Genomic DNA, 13,517 nt, shown 5'->3' with positions numbered 1-13,517 from the left:
TTTCAACGTTCCGCGTGTGGTATTAATTTAGATCTTTCATGTCTGTTGGAGAAAAATTGTTTATGTGTGTGTGTTTTTCAGTCTACAACATCCACTAGTACTACATCCGGAAACACAGAAGCAAACATTTTATGAAATGTTCGACGGTGCCTTTTAATGCCTTTTATACGTCCATTATAACTACGTTTTACAATCGAGATAAAACTCAGTTGAACTTGCTTTTCTTGGCCCGATAAATTACATCCACTCCATTTCTTCCTGTTGCGATCACAATATTACGTTTCAGGTCCAGAAACGTGACTTAAAAACGTCTAGTGTTTTCTGATTGGTGCCAGCATTCCAAACCCTAAGCTGCGCTTTAGTTCTGTTTTGTATTTAATTCGTTATTTGTTTGGTGCTGGCTCAACGCCCCGGACGCGAAAACAGAAAACAGATTGAAATGGCAAAAGTTTCCTTGCCAATCTGTAGATATCACGAGCTTTATCTCACTAGTACATAGAGACCACCTAAAAATATCGACAAAACTGCTAAAGGAACGTCAGCTGATTGCTTTCCACTGTACATGAAAGACAAAAAAAAAAAATAAAATAAAAATAATAAAAAAAAAAAATTATGAAACAAAACAAAACCAACCGGAAAAAAAATCAACGCCGACACAATAGTTTTCTCGAAGATTTTCCCTGTTTCCTCTCCGATGCGTTTTCCACAGTGGCCGATCCAACCTTTATCAAAGGGACGTTGTTCCCCCGCTGCTATCGCGGCGTTTATTTTTGCGTTCCGCTTGCTAATTGAACTCCTGGAATATGAATTGTTACAAATGCGTACAAACTCACATATTCTGACCAATTTCAGTGGCGGATATAGACCTCGAGCCAGGGAGGCCCCCGTTTTGTGTGTGTTCACCTACCGGCTTTCTTCCCTCTCCGCTTGTTTGTTTTTTTTTTTTACCCAAATTAAGGGGGGGGGGGGGGCCGACCCCTCTTGCCCTCCCCTGGATCTGCCACTGAATTATATGTGCAACCACCCACAATTCTAGTAGGACTCTTTCAAGTTCGGTTTAACATTCCGTTGACTACGTGGTAGAGTCCACTAATACTCAATTTCTACTGAGACTCACTAACTGCTTTGACAAAATTAACGACCACAAACTACCCATGCATTTATTTCGGATTGCAAATTACGCCCGCTACTGTTTTTTTTTTTTTAATTGAATTACAAAATGGTATACGCGAAGGGAGCTAGGTTTTAGAAGTTGAATATTCCATGATACATCGCTCACAGCTATTTTCACTAATGTGAGCCTAAAATCACATCGTTTCAGTGCCTACGTACTTGCTTCTTGAGTAATAGCCCTGTATATATATTTTATTCGAGTAAAAAAAACCTCGTTCAAAGCGCGGTATGATAAATTTGCTTTAAAAAACATGAGAAAAACATCGCTTAGAAAGCGGCGAGTTTGGCTGCCGTATGAACATTGAATACGTTCAAAGTGATCTTATCGGCTTAACAGCAGCTGTTATGGCTATGTGCGTGCGCTCTTACCAGCTGCAGGTTTCTCCAGCTCGTTCTGACAGCCGTCACAAGCCCCCAAAATATTGAACCACAATAGGTAAGAACTCTTTTAGCCAGCGTCGCGGTATAGACTCTGCGATCAGAAATAAACATCAACGCGCAAAGGAAAAAACGATTCCATAGATTTAAAATACTGCCAAAAGCTTAGCAATATTTAATAATGTATATTCCCGATTGAAAACGCTCCGTTTGAACACTGACGGGTTCGGTACTGTATGTTTGATCTCCTCTCGTCTAGATGAATTGGCTGGAAAATACATACCAACTCCGCGAGAGAGAGCCAAGGACCCGGCCAGATACCCACATTATGGCTTGCTAGACCTCACAGGGTGCTAGATAACCACCTTTTCTCGTATGTTTTTCGGGTGAGCGGGATAGTGTAGCGCTGAATGCAAAAGTCTGGAAAAAAAAAAGGAACCCCTAATCGCAGATAAGGTGCTTAACAGACCTGATTACTTCTGTGAAATCTGCGTCAAGCGGTGTAAGCCAACACCCAATGATAAAAGACTTAGCAGATTTCGCAACGATATTTGGCTCTTAATCGCCCCAGAAGAGAGCTATAGACGGATATTTATATTAATTTAGATAGTTGGGTTTGTCGCTGGAGCAAATCTGCAACGTTTCAAATCTGGCCTTTTCGGGAAAGATTATCGGAATAAACGTTTTTTAAGGGAACAATATAATCCAAATCCGGAATAAAATACAAATCACAAATTTCTCATGGGGCTGTGCGCCACATATAGTTTTTAAGCAAGAGAGGGTTTGCCTCCGCTGAAAAGACCTCTTTTGAATGGCGGACATAAATCGACATGATTATTTTTCTTTCAGGTGAACGCAAATTAGCCTTCTTGGCCTCGCTTAATTTTGTTGCTTTTTAACATGCTGTTATGACCAGAAAGGCTAAGTTACTTGGATGAAAAAGGATAAGAAGAAGACCCGCCATTTAAGAAAGAGCTCTACAGATGAACGCAGAATACGAATACCAGTTCACTCTTAAAAAATATCGGAAGAATAATTTGGGACTTGCAATAGTTTCCGTCGGATGCAGGACGCTTGATTTAAGAACTTCGCTGTACAGCTTTTACGATAGTCCTGCTTCTATCTCAACAGGCCGCTATCCAACGGCCGTGAACGCGTTGATAGATTCCTAAATTGTTCTATTTAAAAAAGGGTCAGTAAAATCATGTTTGTAACAAATAGCCAGAATTGTTCAGGTGGACAACGCAAATATATTACACGACTCGGGCAGTCAGAGGGCCAATAACTAAAATCAACCAATCAATGATGCTCTATTGCCGGTCAATATTCTCTCAGTATTGGACCGGGCACTGTCCCGAATGGTCCCGAATGATACCACACTTGTGTCCCTTTGAACTTCAGTCGTATAAATAAATCTCTTATTAACCAAGCTTGCTCGGGACCGTACTGGAAGAATATCGGCCCTCGGTCTTTTTTGTACGGACCGAGCGCAGCGAGGTCCGTACTGTCAAGACCTCGGGCCGATATTCTCCCAGTACGGCCCTCGCGCTTGGTTAGTGATATATATATATTGTCCCCAAGATCAGATGTCAGACGACTCTAAGTCAGGGCTTCCATAATTAACACGCTGTCAAGAGTCTTAAGCTTGAAACAAAAAAATCAGAGTCCTATTTCAATCCTAACAGGTTATACAGCGGCCGTGAACCCGTTGATAGTTTCGTAAATTGTTCCAATTTCAAAAAGGTAAAATCCTATTCATGAAAAATTTCTATAGCTGGTCCGGTAAGACAGAACAAAAATATACTGTCTCCAAGAGCGGACGACACGCTGCCAAGAGCCTTAAGCTTGAAACAGAGAAAGGCTTGAAAAAGGCGTCTGCTACCCCAGACAATAGCAGAAGGAATTTAGTGGTTCAATCAAGCCACTCCTTTCCGAAAAAAATGTTCAGTGACCATATCGAACCAAGTCTGCTTACAGAGCTTTACTCTCTCTCCCTCTCTGATAATCTTTCAAAGCCTTAGTAAAATAAGAGTTAGGGCGGATTCAAACGAACGTGATCTAGCATGGGGTCAGCGGGCATGTGAGGGAGGAGGAAACAGATGGAACGTTACATTGTTTTTTTTCGCTTCATCGATAAACCAAACAGAGAAGGCGACGAATTGAACAAAAAGTGACAATGGACAGGCAATGTCAAACAGCTCTCGAAGTATAAGGTTTTCTATATTTTTTACGACTTCTTTTATAGCCATAGTTTGTCAGATTTTGATTTTGAAACAAAAATACCTTTGAAAGCACTAAATCAGCATGCTTGCACAAGTTCAATTGCGCAACCACTTTAAGGTGTAAAAATATCCGCCAGCCAAATGCAAGCTTCCGGTTATTGTTCTTGTGGTTTTGTGAGCCGTACACAAAGGTGATCCAGTTGAAATTAGCGAATGTAATTATTTTGATCTGCCTCCGTGTTTATAAGAAAATTTTGCTAATTTGACTATTAATGCCAGAATGTGTCCTGTCTCGATATCTTGAGGTCACGAGTTGTTTTGACCAACTGACTTATGCGAAAACCAAAAGGGAAAAACATACGGATCCTATGACATGATGCCCGGCAGTAATCTAAAGATGTCTTCGTGTTCCCCGGGGATTGCACAAATCTCCTGGAAATATTCCACATCTTTGATTACTCAAACAAGATAAAATGTTTCCTTCTGAAAGTCTGCTAAAACTGTTCAACCCATACGTTAGAGGAGTCGTTTTTTGTTGTTAACATGAACGCCTCTACCCTCGCGAGCTTTTTCGGTTTTATCTTGAGCTAGGGCTGTATAATGCAAGGAAACTCCTGATTGATTAAAAGGAAAACGAACAAACAACAGCTGTAGAATCCGGAACATAGCCGCCCTCTCTAATTGTTGTGGGTGGTGAATAAAGAGGAAAGCTACTCCACGAACACCTTCGAGAATATCTGCACGTGAGTTTTTGTTGAGGCATCGCAATTAAGCAACAGTAACAGTAATCCGACTCGCTGAAATTTCGATCAGATTACTTACTTTAAGACTCTTTCTGTTTCGTGATGTCAGGTCAGGAATATTACGTTTGTGTGAATTACAGCCTCGAAATTCCTGTTTACACGGCATTCAGGAAACACGTTCGCAATCTATTGTACGAAAAACGCGCCAAAGACCTGTCCTCAAGACAACGGTTGTGACAGGCAGGCGAATCTATTTCCCGCTTTATGTTTTGCGCCGCACAGGAAGTTCGAATTTCGTTCATCGGACTACACAGACATGAATATGTTGATCGCAGCTGAGTGGAAGCATAATTTTGCTTTTTTTTTCTACTTGAAGAACAAGGCAGAAATTTGAAAATGATTACAAAAGAAAGACGACCAGATTAAGTAATGCCTTTTTTTGTTGCTTGTTAAACCCCCTACAACCGTAACCGTAATATCCCTTGAGCGTGGTGTGACATGTAAAAGCACTAAGCCCAGCATGCGATGATATCGATCTTCCTCCCCACTACAGAGATATGATATTGATGTTAATCACTTCTTATCGTGTGAAAAAATAGTTCGGAATGCACTGGAACGCAAAAATAGCGAGGCCAACAGCTGCAGCTCTGTTCTCGTCCGCCGAGCAAGCGAGCCAAAATAAAACCACACCTCCAACCGGATTTGATTGTTCTCTTGTTACGTTGTAGCTCTCTTTGTTTGTAATGTAGTAATTACGATGTTTCACGGAAAACTACCAGATCTGTCATGCAAAGTCTGTTCAGATTTATTATTTTACAAATTATATTTACAACAATGTCAATCTTGTGGCAAGTCATTAAAATTCTTATTTCTTGACAGTGAACGAAACTTTCAACGTCAAATACATGAACTGTAACATCCATGAACTGTTAAGAATTACATCGACTATTCATGGCTAAGAATAAATTATTCTCCCAAAGGGAATCGTGTTTTCCTTTTTGCTATCTTTTCAGCCAATATTTCGGCATGTCCATAACTTTCTGAGGCTTGCTGCTTCTCGCTTCACCTCCTGATAGTACAGTCTGTCAAATCTGCGTTAACCACTTGAAGTTCGGGTAAAGCGTTCAGTTGCTCTAATTCCATCTCGAGGATTAAAGATGTTAGGGCATCGTCGTCGGGAATAACTAAGTCGCATCCAGACGAATTAAAGCTGGTTAAGTCTCTATCTTGTACCCCGAATTTTCCACTCTTATGAACACAATGTGGAATAGGATATGCGTTCGAGTAAGTAAAAATGCTTCCTTCTGAGCATCTGCGAGTTGGATTTCCACTCGTACATGAAAAGGGCCCAGGACTTGAAATAGGTCTGGTTAAAGACGGAGTTGTGGTTGTAACGGCGATATTATTCAGTACCAGAGCCATCTGTTCTGTTTTGCTCCGAGCGTCACGCTGATGTGTACGTTCTCAACGGTGGTCTGAGTTGTTGATCACGAAATTCAAACTCTCCTTTATACCCGTCACAATTGACAAAAGAGCTATTAATAGAAAGTTACCGCAAGGTCAGATGAGGGCAGCCACAGTTTCGTCAGCCACGCAGATGGAAATCGAGATGGCAAATATTTACCTGTCGTTGAGGGATATCGATAAGGAAATGTGAACTCGAAGCAGGTAATCGCGGGTTCAAAACGTGCCTGTGTAAATCACACGATTGAAGTGAGCGCTCAGATCAACAATGCGCGCTTAGATCGAGCAGTGACACCTCCAACGTCATAATCTTCTCTTTATCGGTGGTCTTGTTCCAGTTTATTGATATTCCATTCGCGGTGTTGAGAGATTTTAGTAATTGTTCTTCGTGTAGAGATTGTAATCTGACTGTTGCATAACAGTTATGGTATTTCACGAGCAGAATATTCGCTGCCCTTTGATGTCGCCGACGAATTGGATGGTGGGATGTTGGAGTGTTTTGTTTCGAAACGGACGTTTCTCTGCTCGCAAACACGTTTTACACACGAGTCTTGTTTTAGATTTGCCCTCAAGGCTTTTGAATTAATCATCAGATTTGATACAATTTCAGGAAGCTTCCATTTACGTGACAACCACTGAAAGACTTTTTCTGGGTTTCTTTTCAGTGGCATGTTTATTGTAAACCTTCTCTTGGGATTTTCTTTTTTCTTTTATTTGTTCAATTAACAAGTCCTTCCTTTGTATTGCAAAACCCTTGCTTCCATATCTTGTGGCCAGAGCTTATCGATGCCTTCGCTGTATGACATGATAACAAAAGAGGTACTGTACTTCATATTTTGCGGGCGAAATCATCAGAATTTGAGATCACAAATGAGATAGGCCACGTCAGATAATGACGTTATTTCAAAACAGCTTCCTCAAGAAGGAATATTTCATATTTCTCTAAATATGTTATCATGCTTTCTGTAAAAAAAAAAAAAAAAAAAACTGAAATTGTATATGATTTTCTCGGCAGATGATTGGTTGCTGATACCTATCATGCAAGGAAACGTTTCATCGATATTTCAAGTAAAACGAATACGGTATGTTTTTCTTCCGTCTGTGCGTTACGCGTGATGAGTTCCATCCAAGATTTACGTAATTGAAGAGCATTGCGAAAACAAGATTAACGTCGTAAGGAAGGGCTTAGCATGTTTTAACTAAGAATACCCTCTACTTAGCGCACTTTCTATTCATGTCTTTCAAACAAGCACGTTATATTCTTGTTGTACTGTGCGCTTTTGAACGGGACTACGTGTCATAACAACATCCTTCATTGCTGTTCATTGAAGTGCTCAGAAGATTATGTGACCTCATTCAATCTCTTCAAAACACTCACATATTTGCATAATAGTCATAATCTGAGATCACCTCGCCTAAGTCATATTTCGAAACGAGAAAAGTACGCTTCGAAAATTCACTAAAATTTCCCCACGTCATTTTTGTATAATCTGCCACTTTGAGCGAAACTGTTGCGTAGGCACTTCATCTGCGAAGGGTTTCCCGACAGAAACAGCTCCATTACATTACTTGTTTATCGACTGGAAGGGTTTACGAAATTGTAATTTTTAGACCAGTCATTAGACACACACATTTGCACAGGATTTGACAATGGTATGAGTCTGGAGCTTCCTGAGTACCTCTGCGGCTTTCGTGTTTTGGAAAGCGAAAAACCCAACGGAAACCACACGAAACTGAAGGTCCTCAAGGGAACAATTGTGGAAAGTGTCAGAATTTAGACTCCGGTATTGAAAGAATGCAAGTCATTAAATTATATTACACTAATATATTCGACGTTTATTTTCTTTCGATTACAGGAACAACGCCAAAGACATTCCTCTCAGTGTTAAAAAAGCCATCCATCTGTTTGCTTTCCGTTATTTCGACAAAACATGTCAAAGGAGCCACAAGGGACTTCTTCCTAGTTCGTGTTGGTATGAGAACAGCTGAAACCACAGATAATAGAAAGAACAGATTTCGTCACATCCGGCAGTTGATTCTAAATTCAGCGCGGGTAGAAGTATTAGTGAGTTCATGAACTTAAATTTGTCTTCTGTAAATGCATTCCTTTTGCAAGCCTCGTTTTCTTCTGAAAGGTCAGCCAAGAGATCTTGCATATATTATCATTGAAAAGAAAAAAAAAAAAATTCGTCTTCACCTTCAAACAAACTTTCGGAAATACGCTGACGGCTGTGAGGGTTTCTTTGAACGCGAATACCATTCTTTGAACCGTTGAAAAACCGAGTGAAAATCAATTAACTGAACAGAAAATAAAACAAAACAAAACAAACACGAGAGTAAGGTTCGAAACAAGTGTTGAAACCGAACAACTTCATCATAGCTCGAGGTTCATAACCGCTTCGGGGAGTTCTAATAGGAATAAGCGATTGCGAAACTTTTTGTCAAAACTATCTTAACGATATTATTCAAGTGCACTCGAGATAAACACTTTTGGACAGGGCTGATTTAAATAATTGTTTTTCAATCAATATGAACGTGTCGAAGTTTGCTATTTCATGAATTCCTACAGCAAAAAGAAAAAAAACGCTTGAACCATGTAATCCAGTAATTTGGTATGAAAATTCTAAATCGATGAGGTTCCTTGCATTATTCTGAGGAACCCCAGAGGAGGTGTTTTTTCAACACGTCATAACAAAGAATCCTCAAGATCACTTTAAAAGGTTGCAGTAGTTTGAAAAGCGACTCACCACAAACCCTCGACACACTTGATCTTATATTTCCTTTGCTATGAAATTAGTTCGTGACGTCAGTTCTTGTTTTCACGTCATGCTTGACCGGGAAGGGCTTGGTGACACCTGCTTAGTTGCACGTGATCTCTTTCACACATGGTATAAAGTTATAGTCATTTCGTTTTATCATTCATTGAAGAAAAGCGGAACATACCAAGTTTGTCGCGTCATAAACCTTTTACACTAGTTACCCCGCTTCAGAGGAAATTCTATGGGGGTACTGAAGTGACACCATGACAAAGCAACAAACCGGCTAAAAATAAAATCACCCAAATATGTATCACGTTCTGTGGATGACAGAATGCAAAAGTGTCGTCCGTTCGCTTTTAACTTTTTATAACCCTGTGCGCCCTAACATCAGTTTCCATATTCTCCATATCCTTCCTTGTACATTTCCTTTGGTACTCACGGGGAGAATTTATTTGACAATCAAAGCTTCTTAGGTTGACTATCGTTTCCCTGTCTCTATTTTCATGACCTTGATGCGATACGGTTGGGAGAAATTAATGCTTATCACTCTTAAGGAGAAAGGATTTGAGAGCGTGCAATCTTCCTTTCTTGTTGAATGGGCTTGAGCGGTGCGTCAGTATTTGAGACACGTTCAAAAATCCGGGTGACACAGCCAACTCGTTGTCAAGCAAAGATTCCTTATAAGGAAACTATATCAAGATAAACGGATTTATTTACGGTATGTACCGTTAATTTCCTTTTAAGCGCAAAGTGAACCACAAAGTATTGGTTTGGCATCCCGACAGCATAAGTCAAGGTTTATCCTGCGCCGCGCCATTCCTTTGAGAATTCCATGTAAGGATAGCCGGCGCAAAATGCCAGTCTAAACTTGAAATTGTTTGTGGAGTCATCTTGATCCTCTTACAATGCAGGTCGTGAAAAGTCGTGTACTTAACCCCTTTTGTTGAAATATCCAGCCAAAAGCCGCTGAGTAGGAAGGTTTGCGCCAAAAAATGATTTCACATGTTGTTAGTTTGATATGTTTGTACTCGCCAAAGGTATACAGTTTTGGGCGCGAATTCTGATGGTGCAATTGCTCTTCATATGCCATGGGAAAGAAATTCTCGACGGAGCATCGTAGGCGGTAGTGATTTCTCACCCACAGCTGCTTCCTTTCGATCAACAGAAATAGGTCTCAGCGTCTCAGCGATTGATGATGACCAGTTAGATCGTTACATCCTTAGGTGACGTAAGTTAATTTCTTAAAAATTAACTCTGCTTGCCTTTGTGGGTGAGTGGTTCACCGATACGAAAATAAACATTCTGACGTTTCTGTCTAAAATGAAATTGTGACGTCCCCTTCAGTATAACCTTCTCGAATATGATAACGGAGAGAAAGCATTTTATTATAAGGACAAATAATCCTAAATTATCGAAGAAATTGTAGTCTACGAGCAGTCCCCTTTTTCAGCGAGTACGTCGCACTTGTCCAAAAGAGCGGTGAAAGAAAAACTTGATTGTAATCCGTAGTCACTTAGACTTTGACCAGTGTTAAGCCCATAATTTCTTTCTTGTCCCAGACCCTTATGAGCAAAAAAATATTTTTAAAAACATCGTTGTTGTGAAAAGATTAAAAGATTGAGATTTTTAATAATTCATGGACATCTGTTGGGAAATAAAAGTTCATTTTATAAGAAAAGGAATAAGAAATAAAAACAACGCCGATATGTAAAGAGACCGAGACATCTTTTCGCATTGTGTGAAAACTTTTTTAATTTGTGGCGAAACCTGCACACGAGAATTCTTCTATCTCATTTAGATTACATGTTAATTACTTCCTAGTATTGTATCTTTTATCACGCTGCGAACGAATCAAACAGAGTGTTCCCTGCATAAGGTAACGCTTACTTAAAAAGGGATGAACACTTTTTCCCACTTAATTCACTAATGGAACGAGAAAAACTCTGGCAGCGCTGAAACGAGAAGATCTGTACCACTGACATTTGGGTTCTATAATTAAGGAAATACATAGAACATAAGGGGTCGACTTTTCTCAGCAAAGGCCTTTAGCTCTCTACACGCTCCATCAAGCGGCGAAATTAGTTCACTGCTGTTCAACAAGACATGAAAACAGCTATCAAAGACAAGATTTTCGAAACCTCGGGTGTGGGACAGGCACCTAGCAAGGACTTCTTTCATTTAACTGTGACGAGGGAATCGGTTATCTGGCGCTCGTGGAGGATAACTTTGAGAAGTAACAAGTCCTTGCCGGGCGAAACAATTCAGTCGTGGGACGAGTTCGTAAATAACTCAGGTGGTACCCGGCTTCAGGGAGAAATAGAGCGAGTATTTGGAGTCGAGACTTTGAACATTGTCCTCGCCATAGTGACGCAAGCTTGGTTACCTTACTTGAAAAGTGATATTCTGGTTAAAATTCTTGTTCGACTCGATCTTCGTGACATTATGCGGCTTGCGCAGGTAAGATCCTTGTAACTATCACAGTGGCCATGAAACAAAGTGTTGTATCAACCCATGCTTACGCGAGACAAACAGACTTGCAGCCAATAAGTATGACAGAAACATTTGTGTAAAGTTGAGATCGATCAAACATTGTTATCTAAGATGAATACAACTATCGAATCAACAGTGCGGGGAAGTTTGTATCTTCCAGTAGAACCCATGGCACTGCAAAACAATTTCAAAGAACCCTGATGGTGGGAAATTAATATGCATAAGCAATCATCAAAAGATGAAGTTTGGAATTTTATGCCGTATTTCAGCGATGAGTTTATTTCTTGTCAGTAAACTAGGATGTCAATGAAGTTTGGACTTGCGTCTTATTTCAGAAATGAGTTTCACTCTCGTTAATAACGAAGATGTTTTTAATTTTTTTTTAAAGAAAGCAACTAAACAAACGTACGAACTCAATTCTTGGAAACGAAGTGTAGGTTAATGATCAACGAAGTCTTGATTTTGCAGTTTTGAAACTTTTTGCTGCCATACCACTGCAAACGATTTCCTTAAACCGATAATTTATTTCGTCATTTAAAAGATTAGACTACGTGATATTTCGCTCATCAGATTGAGACCCGCGATGTGAATATGTGAACGACAGATGACAAGTTTATCAGCTTCGCACAAGTTTGATTACCCCATACCTATTGAAGATTTCAAATAAACTTTCAATCATTTTTTTTCCATAATGAAAAAACGGGAACCAAGCTATTAGCGATTTAGCCGTCTTGAAACTCATAATCAGTGGCTGTCCAAGGATTGGTATCTCAAAATAAAGTAATGTAACGGTTGACTTCACCACCTTATGGAATAGAAGAAAGTAAAAAAATGAAAGACATTTTATTTTGGGTTTTTCATGTAAGAAACTATTGGGTAGAGTCTTGTGTGTTATAAGTGTTTGATGATATTTTGATGATGTCGTTATTTATATTTAATCAGGCAATTGAGTTCACTTTCTTTTGGTTTTGGGAATCCGTCACGTATCCTCTTAGTCGTTACGGGTGGTAAAACCGTCACGTTTAAAATTGTCAGCCTCTAACTGCGAGGAAGCTGTTGTTTTATCATCATTTTCATCAATCAGAATGCTGCATTTTTGAAAAAACATAGAGGATCTTAGGAGCAATAATATCCTTACAGGCCCTCATTATTAGAGCCAGACTCCTCACCTCTCGTCCTAAGAATATTCTCTACCATCGCTTCTTATATACAAAGTAATTTACATAATAACAATAATAAACATCTATCTAATCTATGCGTCGCCAAGTTTAATAGTTCGGCTGTTGCGTAGGAGGGTTTTGTTTCTATGGCGGCAAGAAGACACGAGTTCATTACGTTTGTTGAGTGTAGAAAGTTTCGGTCGGTAAATGATTAGAAATTTTTCCTCTAGGCAGAGGTTGCATCTTTTGCTTGAGGTGTTGTACGGTGAATGCGAAGAAAATATGCGCCATGAAATATAGTGTTCGATGTTGTTGTCTTTGAGAGTCCAGATGTACTTACTTAGTTCAGTTGAGTTTCTGTGGTTAGAGTGGCGGAATGATGCGGTATGGTTTCGGTACCTTGTTTTGAAGTCGTTTTCCGTGAGTCCAATGTATGTTTCTGTTGTGTTGTTGTCGTTGCGTGTGACTGTAGCTTAGTAGATGACTGATGATTGAAGGCAGTTTCCTTGGAGTGGGCATGTGTTCTTTTTGTGGGCATGTGTTCTTTTTGTGGGCATGTGTTCTTTTGTCGGCAGTTGCATGTCTTCTTGTCTTGAGTGGGTGGTATTAGGGTTAGCTGTGGCGGTGTAGTTGGCTTGCGTGTATGTCTTTAGAATCTGCTTATTGTGGTTATGCAACCTCTGCCTAAAGGAAAATTTCTAATCATTTACCGACCGAAACTCTCTACACTCAACAAACGTAATGAACTCGTGTTTTCCTGCCGCCATAGAAACAAAGCCCTCCTACGCAACAGCTGAACTATTAAACTTCGCGCCGCATAGATTAGATATGTGTTTATTATTGTTATTATGTAAATTACTTTGTATATGAGAAGCGATGGTAATGAATATTCCTATTAAATCCCCTGATGAGTGGGCAACCACGAAACAGGCTTGTCGGGATAAAAGCGTAGTTCATTTGTTTCTTTCCTTCACAAACATATACTTCGCTCTACATTAATGTATTGAGCACTGTTTCACGAATATCTACGTTCTACACTTTAGAAACATACATGCATACATACATACGTACATACATACATACATACATACATACATACATACATAGTTACCAAAGTTACCCCCCAAA

General features: G+C 39.7%; 1 protein-coding gene across 4 annotated transcripts in view; it reads left to right on the top strand.

Annotated features, from left to right (window-relative positions):
* Nucleotides 1–3,658: 3,658 nt before the first annotated feature.
* LOC111333818 (F-box only protein 36) overlaps nucleotides 3,659–13,517 on the top strand; it is a 14,271-nt gene continuing 4,412 nt past the window's right edge. Inside the window, exons 1-3 of one of the 4 annotated variants that reach the window (XM_088757545.1) lie at nucleotides 3,659–3,764; nucleotides 6,996–7,062; nucleotides 7,837–11,196. In XM_088757545.1, coding sequence (XP_088613671.1) covers nucleotides 10,843–11,196 — 354 coding nt within the window. In that variant the 5' untranslated portion in view covers nucleotides 3,659–3,764; nucleotides 6,996–7,062; nucleotides 7,837–10,842. Of the gene's footprint in view, nucleotides 3,765–5,328; nucleotides 6,800–6,995; nucleotides 7,063–7,836; nucleotides 11,197–13,517 lie in introns of those variants that run through there. The other 3 variants (XR_002695172.2, XM_022939440.2, XM_088757544.1) reach the window with 3 other exon arrangements.

The sequence above is a fragment of the Stylophora pistillata genome, chromosome 4, assembly GCF_964205215.1.
Source record: "Stylophora pistillata chromosome 4, jaStyPist1.2, whole genome shotgun sequence".
NCBI classification, from domain to species: Eukaryota; Metazoa; Cnidaria; class Anthozoa; order Scleractinia; family Pocilloporidae; genus Stylophora; species Stylophora pistillata.
Note: the sequence above shows the minus strand (reverse complement) of the source record. Positions and strands in the feature narration are given on the sequence as shown.